The 26,781-nt window shown below is 43.2% G+C and overlaps 1 protein-coding gene across 1 annotated transcript in view; it reads right to left on the reverse strand.

Annotated features, from left to right (window-relative positions):
• Positions 1-10,616: 10,616 nt before the first annotated feature.
• NEIL1 (nei like DNA glycosylase 1) overlaps positions 10,617-26,781 on the reverse strand; it is a 44,691-nt gene continuing 28,526 nt past the window's right edge. Inside the window, exon 10 of the mRNA XM_073579598.1 lies at positions 10,617-10,914. Coding sequence (XP_073435699.1) covers positions 10,889-10,914 — 26 coding nt within the window. The 3' untranslated portion in view covers positions 10,617-10,888. The remainder of the gene's footprint in view (positions 10,915-26,781) is intronic.

Raw genomic sequence — 26,781 nt, forward strand, 5'->3', positions numbered from 1 at the left:
CTGCGCTGAGAGTGTGCGCAATGCTGTCATTGCACTGTACACACCTGCCTCAGGGTGATAAAGCCGAGCACTTGTACTGGGATTAGGTACCAAGTGCCTTCTGTAATTCATAGCAGGATGTGCTCTGTTTTCCAATCATTAGGTCCAAGCTGTCATGTGCTGGCGTAGGACAATGAGAGATGTGGTCGGTTGCCAGGGGCAACTGCTGTGTGGCTGTACAGTTGCTAAACAAGTGCAAAGACAAGTAATACAGCTGTATCCCCTGTGCCCCATCATTTACCCCATCTGACCTCCTACAATTCCTTCTAAACATTCTGGTGAAATACCAGCACCGCTCTCTTGCCACTAGTCTGTTGCTGCTAACCTTGGGGTCAGCGTCCTCTTCTTCCCTTCACCGGCTTCCTTACAGCCCCCAAACCAGAACTTGTCGAAAAGATTTCCTCCTTGCAGTGGCGTAACTACAAAGTTATGGGCCCCGATGCGAACTTTCAAATGGGGCCCCACCCCATGCCAAAATACACGCACATCTCCGCTCCGTACACCTCGTACCAGGGCTGTGGAGTCGGAGCTCATTTTGGGGTGGTCGGAATAAAATGGACCAACTCCTAAAATATGTAATATATTGGATACAGTAGTTCAATGCAGAATGTGCTGAATATTTTTTCATAGGAATTTGGGAAAGTTATGAAATGTCCTATAAATGGCTGTTCTATTCCTGATCTAAGGCTACATTCACACAAGAACAGGTTCTTGCTATTGTAACGGACAATGCTTCAAACATGATAAGTACAATTACACTGATGAATGAGAGTAATGAACAACAGCTAGAAGAAAATTTAGGATTCAGTATGTTAGAGATGGGAGGCCACAGTGCTGTTCATGTAACTGAGGAACAAACAGATATTACTACAGAAGAACAGCAACATTATACTGTAGAAATAGATGATCTTGTTGAAGCTGCTTCAAAACACTTTCCTATTCATCACATGTGCTGTGTTGTGCACACGCTGCAGCTGGCAATAAGAGATAGTCTGCAAGAGGGACATGCTGGAAATCTGATTGGAAAAGTGAGGAAACTGGTTATTGCCACCAGAACCCCTAAAATTGATTCCATCTTGAAGAGACGTGCTGGGAAAGGGGCAATTGTCGATCAAGCCACTCGGTGGGGCAGCACTTGTTTAATGATTGAGCGATTGCTTGAACTAAAACCGTTTCTTATAGCTATGAGAACCCTCAGATAACCCTAAATGAAGGTCAATGGACACAGGTGACTGAATTGAAGGAATTGCTTAATCACCCATTTACAGAGACTAAAAAATCTTAGGATTTATGTTGTGAACTCATTTTCTGGTCTGCCTCTGGTTTCTGGTGAGGGAGCTGGTTGTGCTGACAGAGGAGTTGTGAGTTCTCTTTCCGGGCTCCCTCTGGTGGTGGCAGGAGGTAGTGAAGCTGATCTAATTGGCAGAGACCTGCCACCTGATAATGAGGAAGAGGAGAGGACATCTGGAGTCTCAGACTGGATTTAAGACAGCCGACTCCCTATTCCCTTGCTGGTGATTTTTTCCTGCCTCCTGAGGTCTTAGTTTCCAGCTCAGTTCCTGCCTTCTCAAGCTAAGTTGTCTTTGCTAATGTTCACATTTGATTTGGTTTGGTCTATTCAGTTTTTTGTGTGGTCAGCCAGCCCCGGCTGGGGCTGTGCTGAATTTCCACTCTTATGTCACTATTTGTGCCAGTTTGCTTTTTGTCCCTTATTAGATTGGCCTCTTTTTGCTCTGTTCTCAGAATATGCCAGAGTGCTGATATAGTGGGAGAAGTCTAGTGACTTCAGGATATTTTTTGCTATCAGAAGTGTAGGACATTTTTACAGGGTTTTTTGGCGTGATTGCAGACAGTATCTTTCCTGTCCTTTCTAGCTAGTGTGGGCCCCATCATTTGGTCAGCCTACTTTCCTACCTGTGTTCATGTTTTCATCTTGTCTCACCGTCAATACATGTGTGGGGGCTGTCTATTCCTTTTGGGTCTGCTCTGGGGCAGTTTCAGATTTCCCCTTATCTTGCTTTAGGCTTATTTAGTCCTCCGGCTGTGACGAGGCGTCTAGAATCATCATAGGTACGTTCCACGGCTGCTGTTAGTTGTGTGGTTAGGTGGTCTGCAATCCGCGTAGTTACCAACCACTCTGGTTTTCTGTGACTTGGCTTGGTCTTGTTTTCCTCCTCGGTGACCCATTCATAACAGATTTAACTCCTGGCATTTTTATAAGGGAGTGGAAGAACTTGCTATTTTGCCTGTCCCAAAGAGGAGGTTTAATCACAGATGGCATTTCTGCTTCAATGAAACGGAGAGCGACACAGCTATTGGAAAATAAAAATTTTCTGGCAGCTGTTTATGTGGACCCAAGTCATCGTATATTGCTTGATGATCAACAGCTTACTAAAGGAAAAGAAGCTCTGACTGAGGGAGCAGTTAGGATGAGTGGCCTACAGGAGGACTGCCAGGTGCAAGAGGACTTGGGTCCTGACAGTGCTACTGCTGCCATATCTTCATCCTCATCAGATGTGGAGTTTGACATTGACAAGTATTTGGATGACATGGAGCAGGCAAAGCGTTGCTGCAAGGAAAAAGATTTCACTCCGTCTCCTATAGCAAGCAGATTGACCATATTTCAGCAAAATGTTTCACTTACTCTCAAAGAAATAGAAAAATTCAGCTGTTCATCAAAACTGTGCATGAGGCAATTCCTTTATACCCGGAAATTGTTAGAGTTGTTGCCCATGTGGTTACGGCTTTGCCTCCAACCCAAGTTAGTGTAGAGAGGTTGTTCTCTGGCCTTAAAATTAGTAGGACAGATTTGAGGTCATCTATGATGGAGGATTTGATGGAGGCGATACTATTTCTCAGAAGAAATTCATAGACTGCATAAATGTTGTTTAGTATGTTTTTGTTGAAAACTGTTTTTTGCCACTTAGTTTATTACATAGTGTTATATATATATATATATATATATATATATATATATATATATATATATATAAAATCAAGGAAAAATTGTGGACTTTAATCCAGCACCAAGTGGTGCAACGTTTCGACCTCACAGCACGGTCTTTGCTTGACTCCATAGCCCTGCCTCGTACACACGCGGCTCCTCTCCGTACACCTCGTACACACCCAGCTCCTCTCCGTACACCTCGTACACACGCGGCTCCTCTCCGTCCACCTCGTACACACGCGGCTCCGCTCCGTCCACCTTGTACACCCGACTCCGCTCCGTCCACCTCGTACACACACGGCTCCGTTCCATACACCTCATACACACACAGCTCTGCTACATCCACACTGTAAACCCCTCCTGACCCCACACAAAAACTTCACCTCATCCAGCACCATGACAACCAGCACAGGAGAGTCCTGCAGACACAGGCCCCTGATCATGTGACCCCCGACTCCTCCCCTCCTGTGACCTCATCACAGGTCCTGTGTGCACAGAAAAGAACAGCCTGGCAATGTCATTACAGGCTGTGGGTCTGGGAGGGCGATGATGGGGTGCATGGCAGCTCAGTGCAGTGCAGAAAGAATAGACTCCCGGGCGGGACGCGGGGGGTCAAAAACGTGACTGTCCCGCGAGAATCAGGACGGTTGGGTGATCTGATACTCTGACCTGCCGGGCCCCTGACTCCCCCGGGCCCGGTCGCAGTTGCGACTGCTGCGACCGTGGTAGTTATGCCCCGCCTCCATGTATGGCAGTGAATGAGCATTAAAGGGCTACCAGGATACTGTTGTGGGGCATATGAACATGTCATGGTGGAGCAGATTGGTTAGGGCTCATGATATACTTTTGAGGCTGTGCACATGTTCGATTTTTAACTCGCACCAAGTATTCAGAGGAAAAAATTAGAGACATTCTGTTTCTACATAAAGCTTAGAAGGATTCTGGTAGTCAGTTTTTAATCACGTCATAGACCTAACGAAAAAGAGAAGAATCACCTGGATAGAAAGGCAAAATGAGCAATTGTAAGTACACAGTGCTATATAATATGATGACTGCATTATATTAAGAGGGTAAAAACATTGACGGGAGTGCTGCTTTAAGTCCATTTATAAAGGAAAAAAAGTGGGCTGCAGTAACCAAGTTGTCCTTTTTTTTCAAACTGTGTACTTATCATTCATACACTTTGACCCACATTTATTAATGTATATGTGCTTATCTTTTGATGCCATTTACACCAAAACAATATCTGATCAGCTTTGACACACATTTAGGCCTCTTTTACACGTCCGTGTCTCTGGTACATGTGGTGACAGGTTTCACACGTACAAGAGACACTTACATAGACCCATTCAAGTGAATGGGTCTGTGCACGTCAGTGTGTATCCAAGGACCGTGTGTGGGCAAGATATACTGACATGTCTGTTTTTTACCGGCAGCACAGGCCGCAAAACTTTGAGCACACGCATGGCACACTGGCATGTCATCTGCCAGGCAAAACTCACTGCTGGTGGCTGCAACCCTTAGGCTACACCCCACGGTCAGCAATTGGCAGCGCTTTGGACGCAGCACATGTCCGCTCCGTCCAAAGCGCTGCCGGCTTTTGAACGCAGGTGATTCTACATGTGTTTATTGAACTATGCAGAATCACCGCCTCTAATACATTGGATGGGTGAAATTTATCTTGCGGAGACTCATGTTTCCGCAAGATAAATTGACCTGCTGCGGTCTGGAAAGATGAGCCGCATGTCAGTCTCCGCGGGCATCGGTGTATGCATATCCGTTATGCTGTAACATCTGACCGCTGCAGGTTGGATGCTGCGGATTTATGCAGCGTGCAACCCGCAGCATTTACTGACCATGGGATCATACCCTCAACATCAACTTCAGCAAGGCTGGTTATCAAGAATAGAGGGGTCTCCACGCTGTTTTTTTAAATTATTTAAATAATTTTAAAAAACGGAATGGGGTCCCCCCCATTTTTGACAACCAGCCTTGCTAAAGTTCACAGCTGGGGGCTGTTATTCTCAGGCTGGTTAGGTGCCATGGATATTGACCCCACCAGCCTAAAAATAGCAGCCTGCAACAGCCCAGAAAAAGCACAGCTATTAGATGTGCTAATTCTGGCACTTTGCCTGGCTCTTCCCACTTGCCCTGTAGTGATGGCAAGTGTGGTAATATTTGTGGGGTTGATGTCACCTTTGTATTGTCAGGTGACGTCAAGCCCACTGATTACTAAAGGAGAAGCACCTATCCATTGCTAATCTTATAGTAAGGGTATGTGTCCACGGGGCGTATTGGCAGCGCTTTGGACATAGCGGATACCCGGCTGTGCTCAAAGAGCTGTCCCCTTTTGTACGCACAGTGATTCCGCATGTGCTCATTGAACACATGCGGCATCACCACATCCTATACATAGACTGTGTTATCTTGCGGAGACTGAGCGTCTCCGCAAGACAAACAGTCATGCTGCGGTCTAGAAAGACGTGACGCGTGTACGCAGCGTCCAATCCGCAGCAAATACGAAGAAATACTCCCCGTGGAAAACATACCCTTAAATGGTAAACACACAGCAAGTGTATTTGAAATAAAAACAAAACACAGTTTTCCATTTGTATTTAAAAATAACAAACACAGTTATACTAAACTAACACCTAATTCCACTGAATCCCTTGTCTCCTGTAATAAGAATTAAAAAAACAACACTATACTATACCTGTCCGTTGTTTTGTCTCACGCTGTAATTCATGTCTGGGGGATAGATTTCAACATGGACGGTGCCAAGATGCGACTGTCCAGGCTGAGAACCAGTTGGTGAATGAGCTGCTGCAAGCGTAGCATCATTGACCAGTGATGACATCATTGTGGTTACCACCGGTCAATGATGTAGGAGGCTCCATGCAGAGGGGGAAAAACCAAAACGCTCCTACATAACCGTTGGGCAGGTCTTCCCCTGTATGAGACATGTAATGACAGACAGCCCTTTATCATCCCCGATCTCTGCAGCTACTTCTAGAGATACAGCAGAGTGGAGTGTGATTACAAACACCTACAGATCTCCTTTCACAGCATTCAGTGTGGGGAAGGAAGGGGATAAGTAGAGTTGAGTGAGTTTGGGTTTACAAACATTTCCCACTCTCATCTCATAGCAGTCAGTACTCCCAGGCCCCCATACTCCCTGCAGTGAGGTGAAAGCTACAAGAGGTGTTTTCTGAAACTGTCATTTCTGAAACAATCCAAGTGCTTACTAAAATGCAAATACATTTTTAAAAGAAGTCCTTGTTTCCTAATTAGTAATTTGCATGAGCCCTTCTTAAATTATTATTTAGCAGTTATTTCCAAAGTTTCAGTCGTCTTCCATTCAGTTCCCAAAGTAGATATTCTTAGTAGCCAATACATTAAGCTTCCTTTGCTGAGGATACCATCCAATTAATGCAAATGTGTAATATTCAGACAAACCCAAAAGGATTGTTGTTGATAAGTCTTCTTGAAGGCAGCAACTGACACCAGGTTAAAAGTAGCCATTTTTTTTTACTTACCGTATTTTGCGTATTACAAGCCGCTCCAGATTTTAAAACGCGCCCCAAATTTTGAGAATTTTTTTTTTTTAATAAAATGATGGTGCTTCTTATAATCCATGCGTCTTATAACTTACTGGGGGTGGTGGCTGCGGTGAAGCGGGATTCCAGGGTTGCTGCTGGAGGAGGCAAGAGTGGAGCGTTGCTGCAGGCCGGGATGAGGGGGTGTTCGGTGCTGCTGCGGGGCTCTGCCGACTTTTTGTGAAAGGCCAGAGCCCCCCGCGGTTCCATGGTTTCCTATGCAGTGGACTCTGGGAAAATGACTGCTGGGGGCGGCACATGCGCAGATGGAGATCTCGGCACTAAGATCTCAGGAGCACCGGCAGCAGCACCGAACACCCGCAGTTGTACGCCGCACATCCGAACACCCCCTCATCCCAGCCTGCAGCAATGCTCCATTCTTTCCTCCTCCTGCAGCGACCTTGGGACCTGCTCCACTGCGGCTGGTAAGGTATATCTGCATTATAAGACACACCCCCATTTTCCCCCCAAATTTTGGGGGGGGGGGAAAGTGCATCTTAAAATCCGAAAAATATGATATTTTATTCCTGTTACTTCCTGAGTTTTTCCATTTTTTAGGGTTGGGTTGCTTTTTCTTTATCCACCACATGGTTCTAGAAATATGGCACTTTTTATTTAGTGCTAATTTTTAGGCTCCTTACAAGGCAGCGTGGCTCACAGGATTCTCTGGGGACATGTCTCTTCATTATAGTCTGCATTAGCTATTCAGACTCCTGACAGGTCACTGATGCCTCAATGACCTGCCCCCTAGTTTGCTTAATGAATATCTGTATATATTAAAAAAAAAAAAAACCCTTCTGCAGGCAGGCGCCAGCTGTGGCACCTGCTCTGCAGCAAAATCCATGTTTCATGTGACAATAATGTTTTATTCAAATTATTCAGCTACAGGAAAGAAGAAAACAAAACTTAATTTGAACATGGCGCCCGCCGCACCTGTGCAGCCGCTGCTATCAGATCACAGCTACACTGATAGTAGCTACTGCGCGTGCGCCATGTTTAAATTGTTTTTTTCCTTCCTCTAGCTGAATAACTTGAATAAAACGTGTTATCGGCGCATAAACATGCGATTTTGCTGCAGACCAGGTGCCATGGCGGGAAGCTGCCCGCAGGTTTTTTTTTTAACATATGTACAGATATTCATTATGCAAACTAGGGGGTCAGTGAGGGATCAGTGACCTGTCAGCAGTCTGCATTATGAATATCTAATTAGAGACCATATACATGAACCCCCCCTTAGGGTACGAGAATCTCAATAGCACAAAGCTGAAAATAAGGATTAAAGGGAATCGGTCACCAGTTTTCTGGCCTGTCAACTAAAAATATCATCTAATAGAGTGTGAGGTATACATTCCCCAACTGCTTGTGAAACCCCCTGACTCCCCATGAATCCCCCATAAAAACCTTTTATATTGCCCCCGCGCGGTATGGTAATATCCTCGGTCCGGTGGGCGTTAGTTCTGGTCCCTCTCTCCACCTCAAATCAGCATGGTGTACGCATTCCGTTCTGTGAACAGCGTTGTCCGCGTACAGGTCCCACATGTGCGCAGTATGCTTTGCCCAACTGCGGGCAAAGCCGAAAAGCAGTGCGCAAAAAAGCAGGCCAAAAATCTTGTGACAGATTCCCTTTAAAGAACAACCATGACAGATTTCATCACCCAGGTATCATTGTAATCAGCATACCGATGCCGACCTGACACTGTCTGTCGGTTACTGTGCACAATCCTGCTCACAGGTTCCCTTTAAGACATCTTTTGCTAAAGTATTAGAACGTACCTGGTTATTTCAGGTGACTTTTTAGGACATCATGCGTGTACCATTTCTGATTATTAAATAATTTAGAGTTGGCAGAGGTGAAAGCGATTAAAAAAAAAAAAATCAGACTATGTAATTTTTAGCTGCTGATGTGTGGAGAATGATGTCTCCCATACACAAAACAGATATTCTTGCTCTTCTTTCCCCATGTAGCACACCGACAGAAGCAATACTAAGCCGTTTGGCTGTGAATCAAGCACTGAAGTGAAATAAAACACTTTATAAAAGCTGCAGCAGTATCTGCTTGTGTCACTGTGCCGAGTGCTCTTTCTGACTTTTCCCCACTTCATACAGTTTAAAGGGATGGACCAAAGGCCCCCCAAAAACTTCATCCAAACTCTTATTTATTGCTGAAATCTAATTTCTGATATGCTTACATTAAGAATCCCCAACTAGACCAACTGCTTTTGTATTTCTTTTTCACTACTTTCTGGGTCATCAGTAGTGGGGCTAGTCCCTTCGCTGTCCCAGCACGCTGTGCGATGTGCACAATCACAGCGTGCGCTGTGTTGAGAAGGGACTAGCCCTGCCCCCAAAAATACAATCTCAGAATTACTGGAATTCATTGAAGTGTTCCAGAGTTATTACCTCAAAACTGGTCAGACTTTAAAAAATTTGGCCTGGCTATTAACGGGTATTACCATCTCCAAGATCCTATCCCAATATGTAGTAGGTGTAATAATATTAGAAAATACCTCCAATTTAGAAATAGATAAGTTCTCCTGATTTGCTATGTCGTTTTCATCATGTACAGAGCATTGCAGTAGCTTAGGTATCCATGGCTACAACCACTCTTATAGTGGAGTTAATTTGCTAGTTGCTAGTGGTCGTAACCATGGATACCTAAGCTACTGCAATACCCTACACATGAGGTAAGCAACATAGCGAATCAGAAGAACTATACTACATTTCTTATTGGAGGTATTTGCTAATATTTTTAATATACCTACTACATATTGGGATAGGATCTTGGATGTGGAAATACCCCTTTATGGTTAAAACTGGCTTTCCATGAAGTGGTTAAATATAGGAGTGGGTGGGTCTCAGTGGAGGGTTACACCTATGAAATTTATTATAGTCTACACCATAAACTGACAAAGTACAGAGCTCATCAACAGCAGGCCATAGCTAACAGATTTAGTTTTCTGCAGCATGGACAAGCAAGATGTGACAAGTTTATTTAAAGACTCTTCATAAATTTTCTGTAGTTTTCCCATGAGACATGTCTAAAAGTGAACCAGTCATGTTTGATAACACCATTTACCTGCTAATTATAGGGTTAATCTGCAGGGTAATAGTGTTATGAAGGTGCCCAGCCACTGTACCAAATGTGTGGCACCCAAGAGAAAATGGACTTCATTTCTCCTAGGAGCCGCCGGCTTTCTATTATACCGGCGTGCTGGCATAGCTTCAGTCACCGTTCACAGCACAGACAGCTACAGGTGCTTCTCACGAAATTAGAATATCATCAAAAAGTTAATTTATATCAGTTCTTCAATACAAAAAGTGAAACTCATATTAGATAGTCATTACAAGCAACCTGGGCTTCCATAACACCTCAGCAGTGCCACAGGCTGATCGCCTTCATGCCACGAAGCATTGATGCAGTAATTCATGCAAAAGGAGCCCCGACCAAGTATTGAGTGCATTTACTGAACATACATTTCAGTAGGCCAATGTTTCGGATTTTACAATCATTTTTTCAAGCTGGTGTTCTAATGTATTCTAATTTACTGAGATAATGACTTTTGGGTTTTCATTGGCTGTAAGCAATAATCATCAACATTAACAGAAATAAACACTTGACATAGATCACTCTGTAATGACTATATGAGTTTCACTTTTTGTATTGAAGAACTGAAATAAATTCACTTTTTGATATTCTAATTTTGTGAGAAGCCCCTGTAGCTCTGCTTTGATACAACTGGCTCAGCAGTGCAAGACAAAGTGCCGAGGGTGCGTGACCGATACGGCTGACAGCTGGAGGCTACAGGGAGAAATGATGATCATTTTCTCCCAGGTGCCACACATTTACAGTGACCGGAAATTACACTAGTAAACCTTCAGATTAATCCCATGGCTGCAGGTTACTAGCGTTATCAGACATGGCAGATTTCCTTTAAGAAAATATCCCCCACTGACATTACTAAAGTCTTTCAAACATTTCTTGATTTTCAGCAATATGCATACGACATTAAAACAAAAGGCCCACGATAATTGAATTGTATTAAAATTAAAAGAAAAAAACTAGTTTATTTTATTGAACATTTTAGGAGTAAGATATTTCAGTTATAAAATCTTTTTTTATAAACTTTTTTTTTTTTTTTTTAATTAAAATAATCAGTATTTGGGAGAGCAGACAAAAAAAAAACAAAAAAAAAAAAAAAACCACACAAAAAACAATCACCGACTTTTTTCTCCCCCTTAAGAATCAGAGTTCCTAAAAAGCATCATCGGGTTTCTCCCTCACAAGCAGGATTGTACGAGGTGTTCTTCATGACTTGTTCTTGGTTTGCACAGCTGGGGATATAAAAATAAAAAATACAAATTATGGAACCACCACATCTGGGTCAGCTATGTATATTTATTGAATGTGCTAGAACAGCTCCTGGTGCATATGTATCTATTAGTGATGAGCGAACGTGCTCGGATAATGTGTTATATGACCAAGCTCGTGTGCTAGCCCAGTCCCCGCGTCGCCTGCGTGTTTTGTGGTTCTTCTACAGCCGCAAAACATACAGTTGTGGGAACTCAAACATTTTTCGAGCACGCTGAAGACACTCAAATAACGCCTTATCCGAGCACGTTCGCCCATCACTAGTATCTATAAAAGTGAGTATCCATAAATCACCATTTCACATGGAAACCAATTTGCCATATATTGCCAATCAGAGGCAAAAAGTTCCGGTATTTTTACTCTATGGAATAGCGCATCCCACATGTTCGAGGTGAACTACAAGAGTTAGGCTGCTTTCACACATCCGGCTTTGTGTCTCCGGCGCCGTGCGGCGAAAAGCCGTAGGGGCGGATCCGGGATGTGCCGGAGACACCGGATGCCTGTGTGGCCGGATACGGTGGTGCCCACATTTAAAAGAGCAGCGCGAGACTCAGAGTCTCCGCGCATGCGCTCTGAGAATAACCGGTCCGGCGCTGTCAAAAAAACGTTGCAGCGAACGTTTTTTGCAGACGCCGGACGGCTACTTTTTGCTGTATCTGGCAAAATCCAGATGCGCCGCATACCCATCCGGCACGGTGCGGCGACAATACAACTCTATGGGACAAAACTGGATCCGGTACCGGATCCGGTTGTTCCAAATTTCGCCGCATCGTGCCGGATTCATAAAGCCGGATGTGTGAAAGAAGCCTTAGGGTCTACGTTGCGGGATGGCTTTCATGCTCTTATGATCACAATAGTGTCATCTAAGCAGGTAAATAGGATAACTGGCTCACCTGTCCCCATGAATGCGCAGGATCCCAATTCCACAGCAAATAGGGCAATCCAAAAGAAGCAGATTAAAAAAAAACAAAAACGTAAACTTTATTTTCTTTCTATAAAATGCATCGCAAAGATTAAAGCATAAAAAAGGAATTAAAAGACCTTTATTAGAACAACTTTATTGAAGTGAGGCAATCAAAATAACAAGTCCTGCAAAAAAAAACAAAAAAAAAAACAAAACACACAAATACAGCCTGTACTCCCCTCCGATGCCTATGCAGCCCCAGCAATGTCAGGGCTTGAGTGAGATGGATTCACAGACTGAGGATCTCAAAACTCAAACATATCCCCTATATAAATACATTTCACTGACTGAAGTGGACTAACTTAAAATTAACCTTTATTTTAAAATACAGTGTGTACTACTGTTCCTAGTGCCAATTGTGATTATACCCTTTAGGGAACAATTAGTATATTAGATCATAATACACTCGTAATAAGATCATGATATGCGCTCTCTCCTCATGACACTCAGTTATTCCCAATGTATCATCCTTAGGAGAATTTTAATGTATTGACCCGTTTTATTCTGCCTAATGTCCAACCAATTTTTTCTTATTGCACTTTGCCCTCAATTTAGCCCTATAGCAAACACTCAAATTATTAGTGTTACATTGGTAAAATTATTGAACATATGTGCTAAGGCTTTGTAGTGAAATATGTACAGTTGTGGCCAAAAGTATTGACACCCCTGCAATTCTGTCAGATAATGCTCAGTTTCTTCCTGAAAATGAATGCAAACACAAATTCTTTGTTATTATCTTCATTTAATTTGTCTTAAATGAGAAAACACAAAAAGAATTGTCCTAAAGCCAAACTGGATATAATTCCACACGAAACATACAAAAAGAGGGTGGACAAAACTATTGGCACTGTTAGAAAAATCATGTGATGCTTCTCTAATTTGTGTAGTTAACAGCACCTGTAACTTACCTGTGGCACCTAACAGGTGTTGGCAATAACTAAATCACACTTGCAGCCAGTTGACATGGATTAAAGTTGACTCAACCTCTGTCCTGTGTCCTTGTGTGTACCACATTGAGCATGGAGAAAAGAAAGAAGACCAAAGAACTGTCTGAGGACTTGAGAAACCAAATTGTGAGGAAGCATGAGCAATCTCAAGGCTACAAGTCCATCTCCAAAGACCTGAATGTTCCTGTGTCTACCGTGCGCAGTGTCATCAAGAAGTTTAAAGCCCATGGCACTGTGGCTAACCTCCCTAGATGTGGACAGAAAAGAAAAATTGACAAGAGATTTCAACGCAAGATTGTGCGGATGTTGGATAAAGAACCTCGACTAACATCCAAACAAGTTCAAAACAGTGTCAACCCGTACTATCCGTCGGCGTCTGAATGAAACGGGACTGTATGGTAGGAGACCCAGGAAGACCCCACTTCTTACCCCCGAGACATAAAAAAGCCAGGCTGGAGTTTGCCAAAACTTACCTGAAAAAGCCTAAAACGTTTTGGAAGAATGTTCTCTGGTCAGATGAGACAAAAGTAGAGCTTTTTGGGCAAAAGCATCAACATAGAGTTTACAGGAGAAAAAAAAGAGGCATTCAAAGAAAAAAACACGGTCCCTACAGTCAAACATGGCGGAGGTTCCATGATGTTTTGGGGTTGCTTTGCTGCCTCTGGCACTGGACTGCTTGACCGTGTGCATGGCATTATGAAGTCTGAAGACTGCCAACATATTTTTACAGCATAATGTAGGGCCCAGTGTGAGAAAGCTGGGTCTCCCTCAGAGGTCATGGGTCTTCCAGCAGGACAATGACCCAAAACACACTTCAAAAAGCACTAGAAAATGGTTTGAGAGAAAGCACTGGAGACTTCTAAGGTGGCCAGCAATGAGTCCAGACCTGAATCCCATAGAACACCTGTGGAGAGATCTAAAAATAGCAGTTTGGAGAAGGCACCCTTCAAATATCAGGGACCTGGAGCAGTTTGCCAAAGAAGAATGGTCTAAAATTCCAGCAGAGCATTGTAAGAAACTCATTGATGGTTACCGGAAGCGGTTGGTCGTAGTTATTTTGGCTAAAGGTTGTGCAATCGAGTATTAGGCTGAGGGTGCCAATACTTTTGTCTGGCCCATTTTTGGAGTTTTGTGTGAAATGATCAATGTTTTGCTTTTTGCTTCATTCTCTTTTGTCTTTTTTCATTTAAAGACAAATTAAATGAATAATACCAAAGAATTAGTGTTTGCAATCATTTTCAGGAAGAAACTGAGTATTATCTGACAGAATTGCAGGGGTGTCAATACTTTTGGCCACAACTGTATATGTGTGGGTGTATGACCAGCAGTGGAATAACATCTGCCCTTAGACTGCAGCTATCACAAAAGGTCACAACATATGTTATCTTGGGAAAGGCAGTCTCCTGTCTCCAGTCTCTCCAGGGGGGCTTCCTGAAAGCACAGAGAATTGGAAACATTTCAAACCTTCTGACTCTTTTGAAGAGAGACGCCAATTGCAGCCTGACACTATTTACTATGAGAAAGCTCACACAAATAGTGTTCAGAGAAAAATAATGTATTCATTGGTAAAATAGCCATGAACCAGTCACAGACCAAGAATTAGAATATTAGCATGAGAGGCTGGTCTAGAAATCCGATCCCCAGGTTAAATCTATAAATTAGGCCTTTACACAAAGAAAGATGTTCACAGTTGAGGGTCAGCTAGGCTGATGTGTTCTATTTCATACTTCGCCCTCCCTCAGGGACAGAATACCAGACTGCAAGGTTCGATATTTCTGTAAGTTTTCTCCCTTTTATTTTATCACTGTTTTTGCATATTTGTATGTCACTTTTTATTTCCATATTTTTATATCTTTATTGTAAGCACTGTACTTTTTTATATTAAAGCTTAAAACTTTCAGGCTATGGAATCTTTAGAGCATACAAGGTTCAAACTTATTAAAGTGTGTGATCCTGGTGATTGGCAGACAGTAGTATTATGTCCGAGACTCATCGCCCGTGTATTCGGTGAGTGGTGGCAGCGTGTATGAAACATAGGGCATAGGTTGAATGCTGGGCTGAGTGCGAGGAGGTAGATTAACCCTTGCAGGTGCAACCCCAAGTCACATGCTGAGAAGCGGGTACGTGGCAGGCTATAATAATTTTTAAGGGGAACCTGTCCCCAGGTTTGACTGAATTTGAGATATGGCCACCATCATTCATGGCTGATATACTACATTCTATACCGTTAATTAGCAAACTTAGTCCATAAATAAATTACCAAACAATATTTCCAAAACAATGACAATGCTACCACTTCACCCAGGGTGTGTATCAAGGTGACAAAAAAAGTATACGGAATATTTTTCAATAGAAAATAATTTTTATATTTGTCCATTTGTGGATTTTTGAACGTTCTTTGATAACAATCTTTATCTTTTGATATACAATAAGCTTAATATTTTTTACCTCATTATTGAACATTGAACGATATTCATGTCTATTTGAGTCAGTTTTTTGGTATTTGTTGACTCCATTATCATTATGTAGTATTATTTGAGAGATTACTATATGATTTGGAACCATGGTCCCTATAGATTGCCATGCCTTTCGGTTCATATGATTCAAATGTTTCCACCTTCGTCTGAAGGCTTCACTATGATGGTTTGTCTCCAAATTTAGAAAGACTTTTAATTCAAGGGCTGTTAAGTTATTTTTCACCTTCTCTCCCTTAATATCTACTTGGCTCTTGTAACTAATTCTTTAAAGATATCTAGGAGGCTTGAGTGAAACATAGGTGGTAACTTAGTACTTCATTTCAAATCTGTAAAAGGGACCATCCTTAATAGCTTCTTGTCCCTCACTCCACAGATCTTCTAAAAGTATAAGGGTGTGCACACGGTGCGGATTTTGCTGCGGATCTGCAGCGGATTTGCCTCTGCAGATCTGCAAGCAAGGTACAGTACAATGTTAACCAATGGATTTTAAAAATCGCAGTGCACATGCTGCAGATTTTTCCGCGTGGATTTGCTGCCGTTTTAAATCCGCAGCATGTCAATTCTTTCTGCGGATTCGGCAGCAGTTTGACACCTGTTCCATTGTACAGGTGTCAAAACGAAGGGGAAAACCACAGACAAATCCGCACATAAACCGCAGGCCATTTTACCTGCGGATTTACCTGCAAATCCGCGTGGAAAAATCCGCAGCTGAATCCGCACTGTGTGCACTCACCCTAGAAGATTTGATAACTCGTTTTCAGAGATGTCTACACCTCTGCATTTGTTACATTCACTCAGTTTCATAATTGTAGCCAATCTTAATTTCCTTTTGAAAAGAGCCACATCCTTTGTGCATTCAAAATTATCATACCCGAACAAAAGATAGCCCCCTAGATGACAATATAAGCTCTTCTCTTGATAAGACCCCTTTTGAGAGATCACTCAACTCATCCAATTCTTGAGAAGAGTCTCCTTGTCTAATTCAATAAGTCTTGTGTATCATGACTTGGATGATTATTCTCCACCGACTGTCTGGTTAGCTTAGGTCTAATTTTTGGGGAATTGCCCCACTGGCCCGATATGCAATGCTCCCATACTAACGCAAACCAAATCACTAGCCTCCCTCTTTTGATTCTCTAAACCTTTCCTAGTTCCCTCCTCTCTTTGAAGAGTGTTTGAGGTTATAGGTGGTCTCAGAGCTAAAACAGGCAAGGAAACAGAGGACCCCAAGGCGGCACCTCTAGGATTTTGACTGGTTCCCGGGCATTGTTAATTCTTCCTTGATCTTGTGCAATATTCATACCTGTCCATTCCTCCATTCCTATTTTTACCTCTATTCCTTCCTCTTATGCCATTACCTCATCCTGAACTAGTTTGAGTCCTTTCACTATCTGATGTTGCTACAGGAAAGATGTATATTTTTGTACTGTGTTAGCACCATTAAAAGGTATCAACCACTGAGGACTCTCAATTCTGAATATTTTTCTATCTGATGTTGCGTATTCCGAGGATGAATTCTCCGTAACTCCTCTTCTCGTTAGATTTTGTGTGGCATAGGACCGGTATTCTTTCAAGTCTGCCAAGTCCCTTAGACATTGGTGATGTTTCTCCCTTTTATAAAAGATGAAAGTTTTTCTAGATTTAGCTGTAGAACTCTTTTTTTTCATCAACCTGTGCATCAACAGAAAGTTTCCTTGTCTGTTCTATAGTTTTTGTTCAAGGGCTTGTGTCGCAGTGTTCTGTTCTGATGCCGGCATCTGATTTATGCTTGTAAGCAGCACATGAGTGACGTCATGCGCTGCTTACAAGCAGAGAACAGCTGTCGAAATATTCACTGCTCACCAAGCTGGGACTATGGGCATGTGGAGCAGTGAATATCTATTTCATTTTAAAAAGCAGGAAAAGTAGCCTCAGCCGCTGGCTTCCTGCAGCAGCCGGGCGATCACGTGTGCCCGCTACTTAAGGGAATGAATAATCACTGCTCACCACTCCCATAGGCATGGAGTGCAGTGAATATTCATTCTCTTGAAAGGGAATCTGTCACCTATTTTTAGCTCAATCAGCTAATCAGCTGCCACAGGGGCTTGTCTACAGCATTCTGTAATGGTGTAGATAAGCCCCCGATGAAACCTGAAAGATAAGAAAAACAAGTTAGATTATACTCACCGGGGGGTGTGGTCGGGTGCGGTGGGCGTTGCGGTCCAGTCCGGCGCCTCCCATCTTCATGCGATGACGTCCTCCTGCCACTGCTCCTGCGCAGGCGTACTTTATCTGCCCTGTTGAGGGCAGAGTAAAGTACTGCAGTGCGCAGGGAAAGGTCAGAGAGGTCCGGAGCCTGCGCACTGCAGTACTTTACTCTGCCCTCAACAGGGTAGATAAAGTATGCCTGCGCAGGAGCCGCGGTAGAAGTAAGGGAGAGGACGGCATCATATGAAGATGGGAGGCGCCGGACAGGAGCGCAACACCCATTGGACCGGATGCCGGGGTGAGTATAATAGAACTTCTTTCTCTTATCTTTCAGGATTCATCGGGGGCTTATCTACAGCATTACAGAATGCTGTAGATAAGCCCCTGATGTTAGTGTTGGCAGCTGATAGGGCTAAAATGAGGTGACAGATTCCGTTTAATAGCAGGTACACGTGAGTGTCCGGCAGCTGCAGGAAGTTTGAGGCTGCTGCTACTGTTCCCGCTATAAAAGATCAAAGAATAGTCACTGCTCTCCATGCCTATGGGAGTGGAGTGCAGTGAATATTCACTCTCTTAAGTAGCAGGCACACTTCAGAGCCCAGCCGCTCTGGGAAGCCAGTGGTTGCAGCTAACAGAATGTCCGATATTAAAGAGAAATGAATATTTACTACTCTCCACTCCCAGGGGCGTGGAGCGCAGTGAATATTCATTTCTCTTTAGCAGCGGACACAGGTGTTAGCTGCAGCCGCCAGATCCTGCCTCCTGTGACCTGCAGCTGCCGCAACCCCACCTCTCATCCTTAGCAACAGCAGGTACACTGGACTATAAGACGCACCCATCATTTTCCAAGGAAAAAGGTGTGTCTTATCAGTCTGAAAGATACGGTATATATTTCGATAGGACAGTTATGGCAAACCATTTAGAGACATAGTGCCCAAACTGCAACCCAAAACCCACTTATTTATGGTGAAGTGCCAACATTGTAACTTAACCTGAATACTGAGGTTTTAGTTTAGAAAAAAAAAAAATCATGCAGAAAGCAGCCACAGACAGGAGCAGGGGTACCAGACTGCAGATAAAGGAATATGCTCTCCCCATCCTAGTATATGCACCTCACCTGCCAGCCCCGGACTACTGATGCGGAACAGTGATGGCACACGTGTCCACAGGAAGGGCTTTGCGTGCCCCCTCTGGAATGTGTGCCATAGGTTTGCCACAACTGCTATAGGACATTGGTATTGAGTTCTAGAATATTTGCATGTATAGGCTTAGAGTAAATCGGTGAATGATTCAGAAAGTGCATCTTTGTGATTTAATACTACATGTGCAAATTTACCCATATATAATGACAAAAATAGTAAACTAAGAAAATATAATTTTGCTGTAGTTTACCTCTTCCATTTGGAGAAGAAGCAGTTACCTTTTCTTTGGAGCTTCTCTGTAGTGATTGGTATCCTGGACACCGCTGCTTCTCCGCTGACGTCTGACGTAGTCACGCGGGATTGGTTTGGAGGTAGGGAATCCACAATTGTCTGGAGTGCGTGCGTCAGAGATGGGAGGCGGTATATTCTCTATACATGCTCAGTGTCCGTGCTGCCTCACATTGTGGCCAAGAGTATGAGCTCCTGTGTTAAACTACTAACTATAGAACACGATTTATCTGTACAGAAATAGACACCTCCTGATGTGCCCATGAAATGTATAGAGATGGGTGAAACGCATTGAGGTGTGAATCAATACAGTGCAAGGAATTCAGAAAAGGAATCCTGGTCTAGTAAAAATACTAATGAACAAAAGATTGTCTCAACACAACAGGAGCATTGAAAGAGCAGTATGAGTTAATATCCGTGATCCTCGTGAGTTCAATCAGTGACAAAGAATCATATACCGAATGGAGTACTACTTCCGAATTGCACTGAACCGTAGATAAGAAGTATGTTAAGTAAATTTAGATCCGCTTCCAGAGTGGAGAATAAATTGTAGGGGGTGGATGTAAATACTTCCATTTAAAGCGAATCGGCCACCAGGTTTGGATGATACGAGATACAGCCACTACCTTTCAGGCCTGATATGCAACATTCCATATTGCTGTGTATATGCCCCTGATCTGGCCTACAACATAAGAAAAAGACCTTTTATTATACTCCCTTGTGGGGCAGTATGGTCTGAGGCGAGTTGCTGGTCTGGCACCCAAGGCACATTTGGAGGTGAGGCCGACTGAATGTCTGCGGCCGCCCAGCATCTTCCTCTGGCCGCAGACATTCACCCCAGTAAAGGCCAGCGCACAGGCACAGAAAGGAGTGTGTCACTTCTCTGTTCTGCACCCCAGCACTCAATTGTATTCACCTCCATTATGCGCAAATTGCTGTGAGCCACGCTGCGAGACAGAAGCAGAGGAGCTGTCATCAGCTCCCTGCCAGGATCTCCAGCAGAACGCACACTACTACCGGAGTGGGCCCTGTTGAAGAAGGCAGAATGGCGCAATATGGTGACGTCATTGCGCCATCTAGCATCCACTGCTGTACAGGAAGCAAGTGGAGAGGCAGCTGGGATTAGGAGAGTATAAGCCTTTTTGGGAGACATCGTATTATATCAGACTGGTGAACATTATATTGGGAGCTGTGGAGGATATTATACCTGGGCTGTGGGGGACATTATACTGTATATTGGGGGTATGGTAGACATCATAGTGTATATTGTGGATATCACAGTGTATGGATGGCTGTAGTCACCATCATACAGTATAGGAGAACTGTGTGTGTGTGGGGATACAGTCTGGAGATGGCAACGTGGTGGGCAGTATGAAAGCATAGTGTGAAAAGGGGGCACAGTATGGAGAGACGTTAACATGTCGGGGGGAGAGTGTCAAGATATAGAGAGTGTAAAAGGAAAATTATAGATGGGTTAGCCATGGTATAGGCCGTGGTTCGTAAGGGAGGATGGTGTGGCGATTATAGCTGATAATGGCAGACAGTGTGGTGGGTGCAGCTCATTAATTTGGACAGTATGGAGATCATATACTATAGGAGGCTTATATAGGTCATAATATGGACAGGTACTATTTATGCATATGGCATTTTAATTACACTTATTTTTAAAAGGCACAGTGTCAGGATGTGCTGCAGAAGAAAAGAGAAGAGATGTGGATGTGAAAAGTTATCATGCCATCTAGACAAGATGGAGACGAAAATAAATAAATTAAAGTACCTGGATGTAAATGTGTATTTGTTGATACTGACTTCGCGTGCGCAGGTTAACTAAGCCCTGGAAGTATTTTGCTGTGTTCCGGGGTCTAGTTAACTGGCGCATGCGCAGTCAGGCAAAGCATACTGCACGTGCGCGAGCCAAGAATGCTTAGCGCACGCGTGAAAGATGGCGGACACCTACTCCTATTCATGAAAAAACTGCGGACAGCGGCCAAGGATGGGGAGGCGGTAAACATCAGAAACACCGCCCATCGGACCGGACAGACCTAATTTAAATAGCCCGCCAAAAGTAGGTGACAGATTCCCTTAAAGGACATACTGGGAGTTGTAGGTTCATGAGATACAAATGTATATGGGCATGTTTTAGAAGGATTCAGCTCATCAGTTTTTAATCTTGTGATATGATAGGCCTAATGGAAAACAGAAGAATGACCTGGTTAGAAAGGCAAAATGAGCAATTGTAAGTAGAGATAGTCGAACCCAAACAGTAAAGTTCGGCGTCCGTACCGAACACTTACTGTTCAGGCACCGACACCAAACACAGACTTCAGCAGGAAGTCAGTTCTACTGTTCAGGTGGTCACGCTATCATGTGCATGGCAGTGTGGCAAACACTACTTCAGATCAGTGGTAAAATTATTACCATCAGTCAGACAGCCGCGGTTCCCACGCTGTCAAATGACAGCGTGAGTGCGCAGCTGTGATCGGAAGTTTACCTCTAGTCACTGGTGTCAGCTGATGGGACTTCTGCTACCATCAGCCGATGCCTGCTGCCACTAACAAGAGTGAAAGCAGGAGTGGCTGATGGGAGTATTCATCAACTGGCTCCTACGCTGTAAATAATTTAAGAAAAAAAAAAAAAAAAAGGCATGGGGTACCCCCCCATTTTTGACAACCAGCCTTGCTACAGCAGACAGCTGGGGGCTGTATTCTCAGGCTGGTAAGGGACCATGGATATTGCGCCCCCCCCCCCCCCCGAGCCTAAAAATAGCAGCCCACAGCCACCCAGAGCAAGTGGGGGTTCACATTTGTGAGGTTTACGTCACCTTTGTATTGTCCAGTGGCATCAAGCCCACGGATTAGTAATGGAGAGGAGACCATAAGACACCTATCCATTACTAATACTAGCTATATTGTAAATAAAGACACAGCCAGAATAAAGTCTTTTATTTGAAACAAAAATGCACCTTTCCTTTTTTTTTTATTTAAAAATAACAAAGAGTTATACTCACCTAATGCTCATTCCATTGAAGCCAATGTCTCCTGTAATAAAACAACAATATCCCTCACCTGTTCATCCTTCTGTCCCATGCCATAATTCATGTTTGGGGATTAATAGTTTTCAACCTGGACTTTGCCAAGATGTGACCGCCCAGACTGAGAACCACTGGTGAATGAGATGCTGCGAGCGCAGCATCAGTGAGCAGCGGTGACGTCATTGATGCTACCTCCGGTCACTGAGGCAGTGTTCACAGCTAGGCTGAACTGCTGTGACTTCCCTCCCTCCGATGAGATCAACGCTAGCAAAATTAGAAAAAGTCTCACTGTGCAGAGGGAAGTTCACTGCAGTTCAAATTCACGGCAGTGAAATTCTCCTGGTGAACTCGCCTCTGCACCGTGAGGCTTTTTCTGCATTCGCAGCAGCTCATTCAGTGATTCTCAGCCTGGACAGTCTTTAAAAAAAACAAAAAAAAAAAAACACCACTTAATCCCCAGACATGGATTACGCCAGATAGGTGAGGGATATCGTATTTTTATTTTTGTTTTATTACAGGAGACAAGGGATTCAACGGAATGGGCGATGGGGAAATATAACTTTGTTATTTTTGAAAAAAAAGAAAAAGTGTTGTTTTTATTTCAAATAAAAGACTTTATCCTTGCTGTGTCTTTATTTACAATATAACTATAGGATTAGTAATGGATAAATGTCTTCTAGACGCCTCTCCATTACTAATCCGTGGGCTTGATGTCAATGAACAATACAAAGATGACATGAACCCCACTTGCCACCACTACTGGGCAAGTGGGAAGAGCCGGGCAAAGAGCCAGAATAGAGGTGCCTTGTCTGCGCGGCTGCGGGCTGCTATTTTTAGGCAGAGGGGGGTGGCTCAAAATCCATGGCCCCTTACCAGCCTGAGAATACCAGCCCCCAGCTGTCTGCTTTAGCAAGGCTGGTTGTCAAAAATGGAGGGGGGGGGGGGATCCACACACCTTTTTTTCTTTATTTAAATAATGAAAAAAACAGCGTGGGGACCCCTCTATTCTTGATAACCTGCCTTGTTAAAGCTGACAGCTGAGGGTCGTAGCCCCCAGCTGTGAGTTTTTCCTGGATGGTTATCAAAAATACAAGAGAATCCACGCCAGGTTTTTTTTTCTTAAATTATTTATTTACAGCGCAGGAGCCGCTCCTGCTCTCACTGTTATTAGCAGCAGCAGGTGTCGGCTGATGAGAGCAGTAGTCCCATCAGCCGACACCAGTGACCGGAGATAAAATTTATGCCTCCGATCACAGCTGCGGGCTCACACTGTCACTTGACAGCGTGGGAACCACAGTTTTCTGACCGGCGCTCATGACATTCTGGCAAACACTGGATGTTCGGGCTTCCCCCTTCAAGTGAATAGGGTCCAGGTACTATTCTGATACCCAAACTTAACTATTCGGCCGAAGCCGCCAGACCCGAACATCCAGGAGTCCGCCCATCTAATTGTAAAGTACACAGTGTTATATAAATATGGTGATTGCACTATATTGAGAGAATACAAATTTGGATGGGAGGAAGAGCTCTTTGTTAAAATCAATCATACTTATCTGTATCCCTTTATTAGCTTAGATTCCATTAGGGAATCTGGACACTTTAATTGAAACCAAACAGCCCCACTCCCTGTTGAGCCTTACCACTAAAGTACATGACTTTTTTTTTTTTTTTTTTTTTTTAAACTTTTGCTGGTATTTTTTGGTGAAAAGGGGGTGGGGTACTTTTGGGGTCCTTTTACCTTATTCTCAGACCAACTTCTTTCCCAAGGTGCTGAGTGTTCATCTGGATGGGCACCAAAGGCATCAAAATACCTTGTCCCGGCACCTCCCTTCTTGCTTAGTGTGGATGACTGGTCTCTACATGATTCACAGTCTCCCCGGCATCACACTCTTGCGCAGTTGTACTTCTTTGCGCTGTTGAGGGCAGATCAAAGTACTGCAGTGCGCAGGTGCCAGGAAAGGGGAGTAAAATAAAAGGTTCTATTTCTCATCTTTCAGGTCGTGTTGGGGGCATATACACCGCATTATAGAATGTTGTACAGTGGAGGAAATAAGTATTTGATCCCTTGCTGACTTTGTAAGTTTGCCCACTGACAAAGACAAGAACTGTCTATAATTTTAAAGGTAGGTTAATTTTAACATTGAGAGATATTCTATCAAAAATAAAATCCAGAAAATCACATTGTATAAATTATACACATTTGCATTTTGCAGTGAGAAATAAGTATTTGATCCCTCTGGCAAACAAGACTTAATACTTGGTGGCAAAACCCTTGTTGGCAAGCACAACTGTCAGACTTTTGTAGTGAATGATGAGGTTTGCGCACACGTCAGGAAGCATTTTGGTCCACTCCTCATTGCAGATAATCTCTAAAAAATCATTAAGATTTTGAGGATGTAGTTTGGCAACTCAGAGCTTCCACTACCTCATAAGTTTTCTATGGGATTAAGGTCTGGAGACTGGCTAGGCTGCTCCGTGACCTTAATGTGCTTCTTTTTGAGCCACTCCTTTGTTGCCTTGGCTGTATGATTTGGGTCACTGTCTTGCTGGGAGACCCAGCCACGACCCATTTTTAATGTCCTGGTGGAGGGAAGGAGGTTGTCATTGAGGATTTTACATGGCTCCATCCATTCTCCCATTGATGCGGTGAAGTAGTCATGTGCCCTTAGCAGAGAAACACCCCCAAAACATAATAATGTTCCCACCTTCATGCTTGACAGTGGGGACTGTGTTCTTTGGGTTATAGGCAGCATTTCTCGTCCTCCAAACACGGCGAGTTGCGTTAATGCCAATGAGCTCAATTTTTGTTTCATCTGACCACAGCACCTTCTCACAATCACTCACAGAATCACCCAGGTGTTCATTGGCAAACTTCAGATGGACCTGCACATGTGCCTTCTTGAGCAGGGGGACCTTGCAGGGACTGCAGGATTTTAAACCTTTACGGTGTAATGTGTTACCAATGTTTTTCTTGGTAAATGTGGTCCCAGCTGCCTTGAGATCATTAATAAGTTCCCCCGTGCAGTTTTAGGCTGATCTCTCACCTTCCTCATGATCAAGGATAGCCCACGAGGCGAGATTTTGCATGGTGCTCCAGCTCTATGTTGATTGACAGTCATTTTGTATTTCTTCCATTTTCTTATTATTGCACCAACAGTTGTCTCCTTCTCACCCAGCGTCTTACTTATGGTTTTGTAGCCCATTCCAGCTTTGTGCAGGTCTATGATCTTGTCCCTGACATCCTTATAAAGCTCTTTGGTCTTGCCCATGTTGTAGAGGTTAGAGTCTGACTGATTAATTGAGTCTGGGGACAGGAGTCTTTTATAAAGGTGACTATATAAGACAGCTGTCTTTAATGCATGTAACAAGTTGATTAGGAGCGTCTAACTGGTCTGTAGGAGCCAGAACTCTTAATGGTTGGTAGGGGATCAAATATTTATTTCTCACTGCAAAATGCAAATTTATATAATTTGTAAAATGTGATTTTCTGGATTTTATTTTTGATTTTCTCTCAATGGTAATATTAACCTACCCTTAATATTATAGGCTGTTCATGTCTTTTTCAGTGGGGAAATTTACAAAATCAGCAAGGGATTAAATACTTGTTTCCCCCACTGTATATCAGCCCAGAATGGTGGTAATAGAAAAAAACTGGAGTTCGGCTCAACAGGACTGGATTTTCCTTTTCTTTTTCAAAAGAAATTATAGTGCATAGAAAAGAAAATTTTCATGGTCGACGTGTTTCGACTGCACAAAACAGTCTTACTCCAGTCATGAGTAAGACTGCTTTGTGCAGTCAAAACGCGTCGACTGGGTCATATTGACCATGATCATTCTCTTTTATATACAATATAATTTATTTTGAAAAAGAAAAATGAAAATCCAGTCCTGTTGAGCCGAACTCCAGTTTTTTCCCATTATCCTTGATGTGAGGCCAGGGCGAAGCCGGTGTCTGAGCCACAAATGGATGAGCATAGAGCAACTGGGTGAGCCGGAATTAAGTTTTTATAATTCCAGAATGGTGGTGGCCGTATCTCATATCAGTCAAACCTGGTGACAAGTTGCCTTTAAAGAGAATTATAGCCGTAGCACGTGTGTGTAATAATATCACTAATGGAACACTAATAATTTGAGTGCTTGCTATAGGGCTAAGTTGAGGGCAAAGCGCAATAAGAAAGGATTGGTTGGACATTAGGCAGAATAAAACAGGGGTCAATACATTAAAATTCTCCTAAGGATGATACTTTGGGAATAACTATGAGTGTCATGATATGAGAGAGCGTATCATGATCTTATATACCAGAATGAGCGTATGATGATCTAATGTACTAATTGTTCTCTAAAGTGTATAATCACAATCAGCACTAGGAACAGCAGTACACAGTGTTTTAATATTATATTAATATCCACAATATGATCTAAACCTGAAAAGAAAGGACCATACTGGATAGACTTCATATCCACCATGCTTTTTTTGCAATTATAATTAAAATAAAAGTTATTTAATATTGTTAGTTCACTTCAGTTAGTGAAACATTTTTTTTTCTCTTGAGCGACATTGGCCTACAGACAATCAGCGAACGTTAATGGGCAGCTTCATTCTTGCTTTCTTTGGACATATCTGAGGTCCAGAGGAAGTCCGAGATTAGCAAGAACTTTTTTTTTCTTCCAAAGGAAGGGAAGATGAAAAGGCCCATTAGTGTTCACTGATTGGCTGCAGTGCTCATGTGACATAACGCTTGCATCAGCCAAGAATTCAAACCCCTCTTTGCCCCCAAACCTCATAGGTGCCCT

Source organism: Dendrobates tinctorius, unplaced genomic scaffold, assembly GCF_039654945.1.
Source record: "Dendrobates tinctorius isolate UK_male_01 unplaced genomic scaffold, ASM3965494v1 ptg000062l, whole genome shotgun sequence".
NCBI classification, from domain to species: domain Eukaryota; kingdom Metazoa; phylum Chordata; class Amphibia; order Anura; family Dendrobatidae; genus Dendrobates; species Dendrobates tinctorius.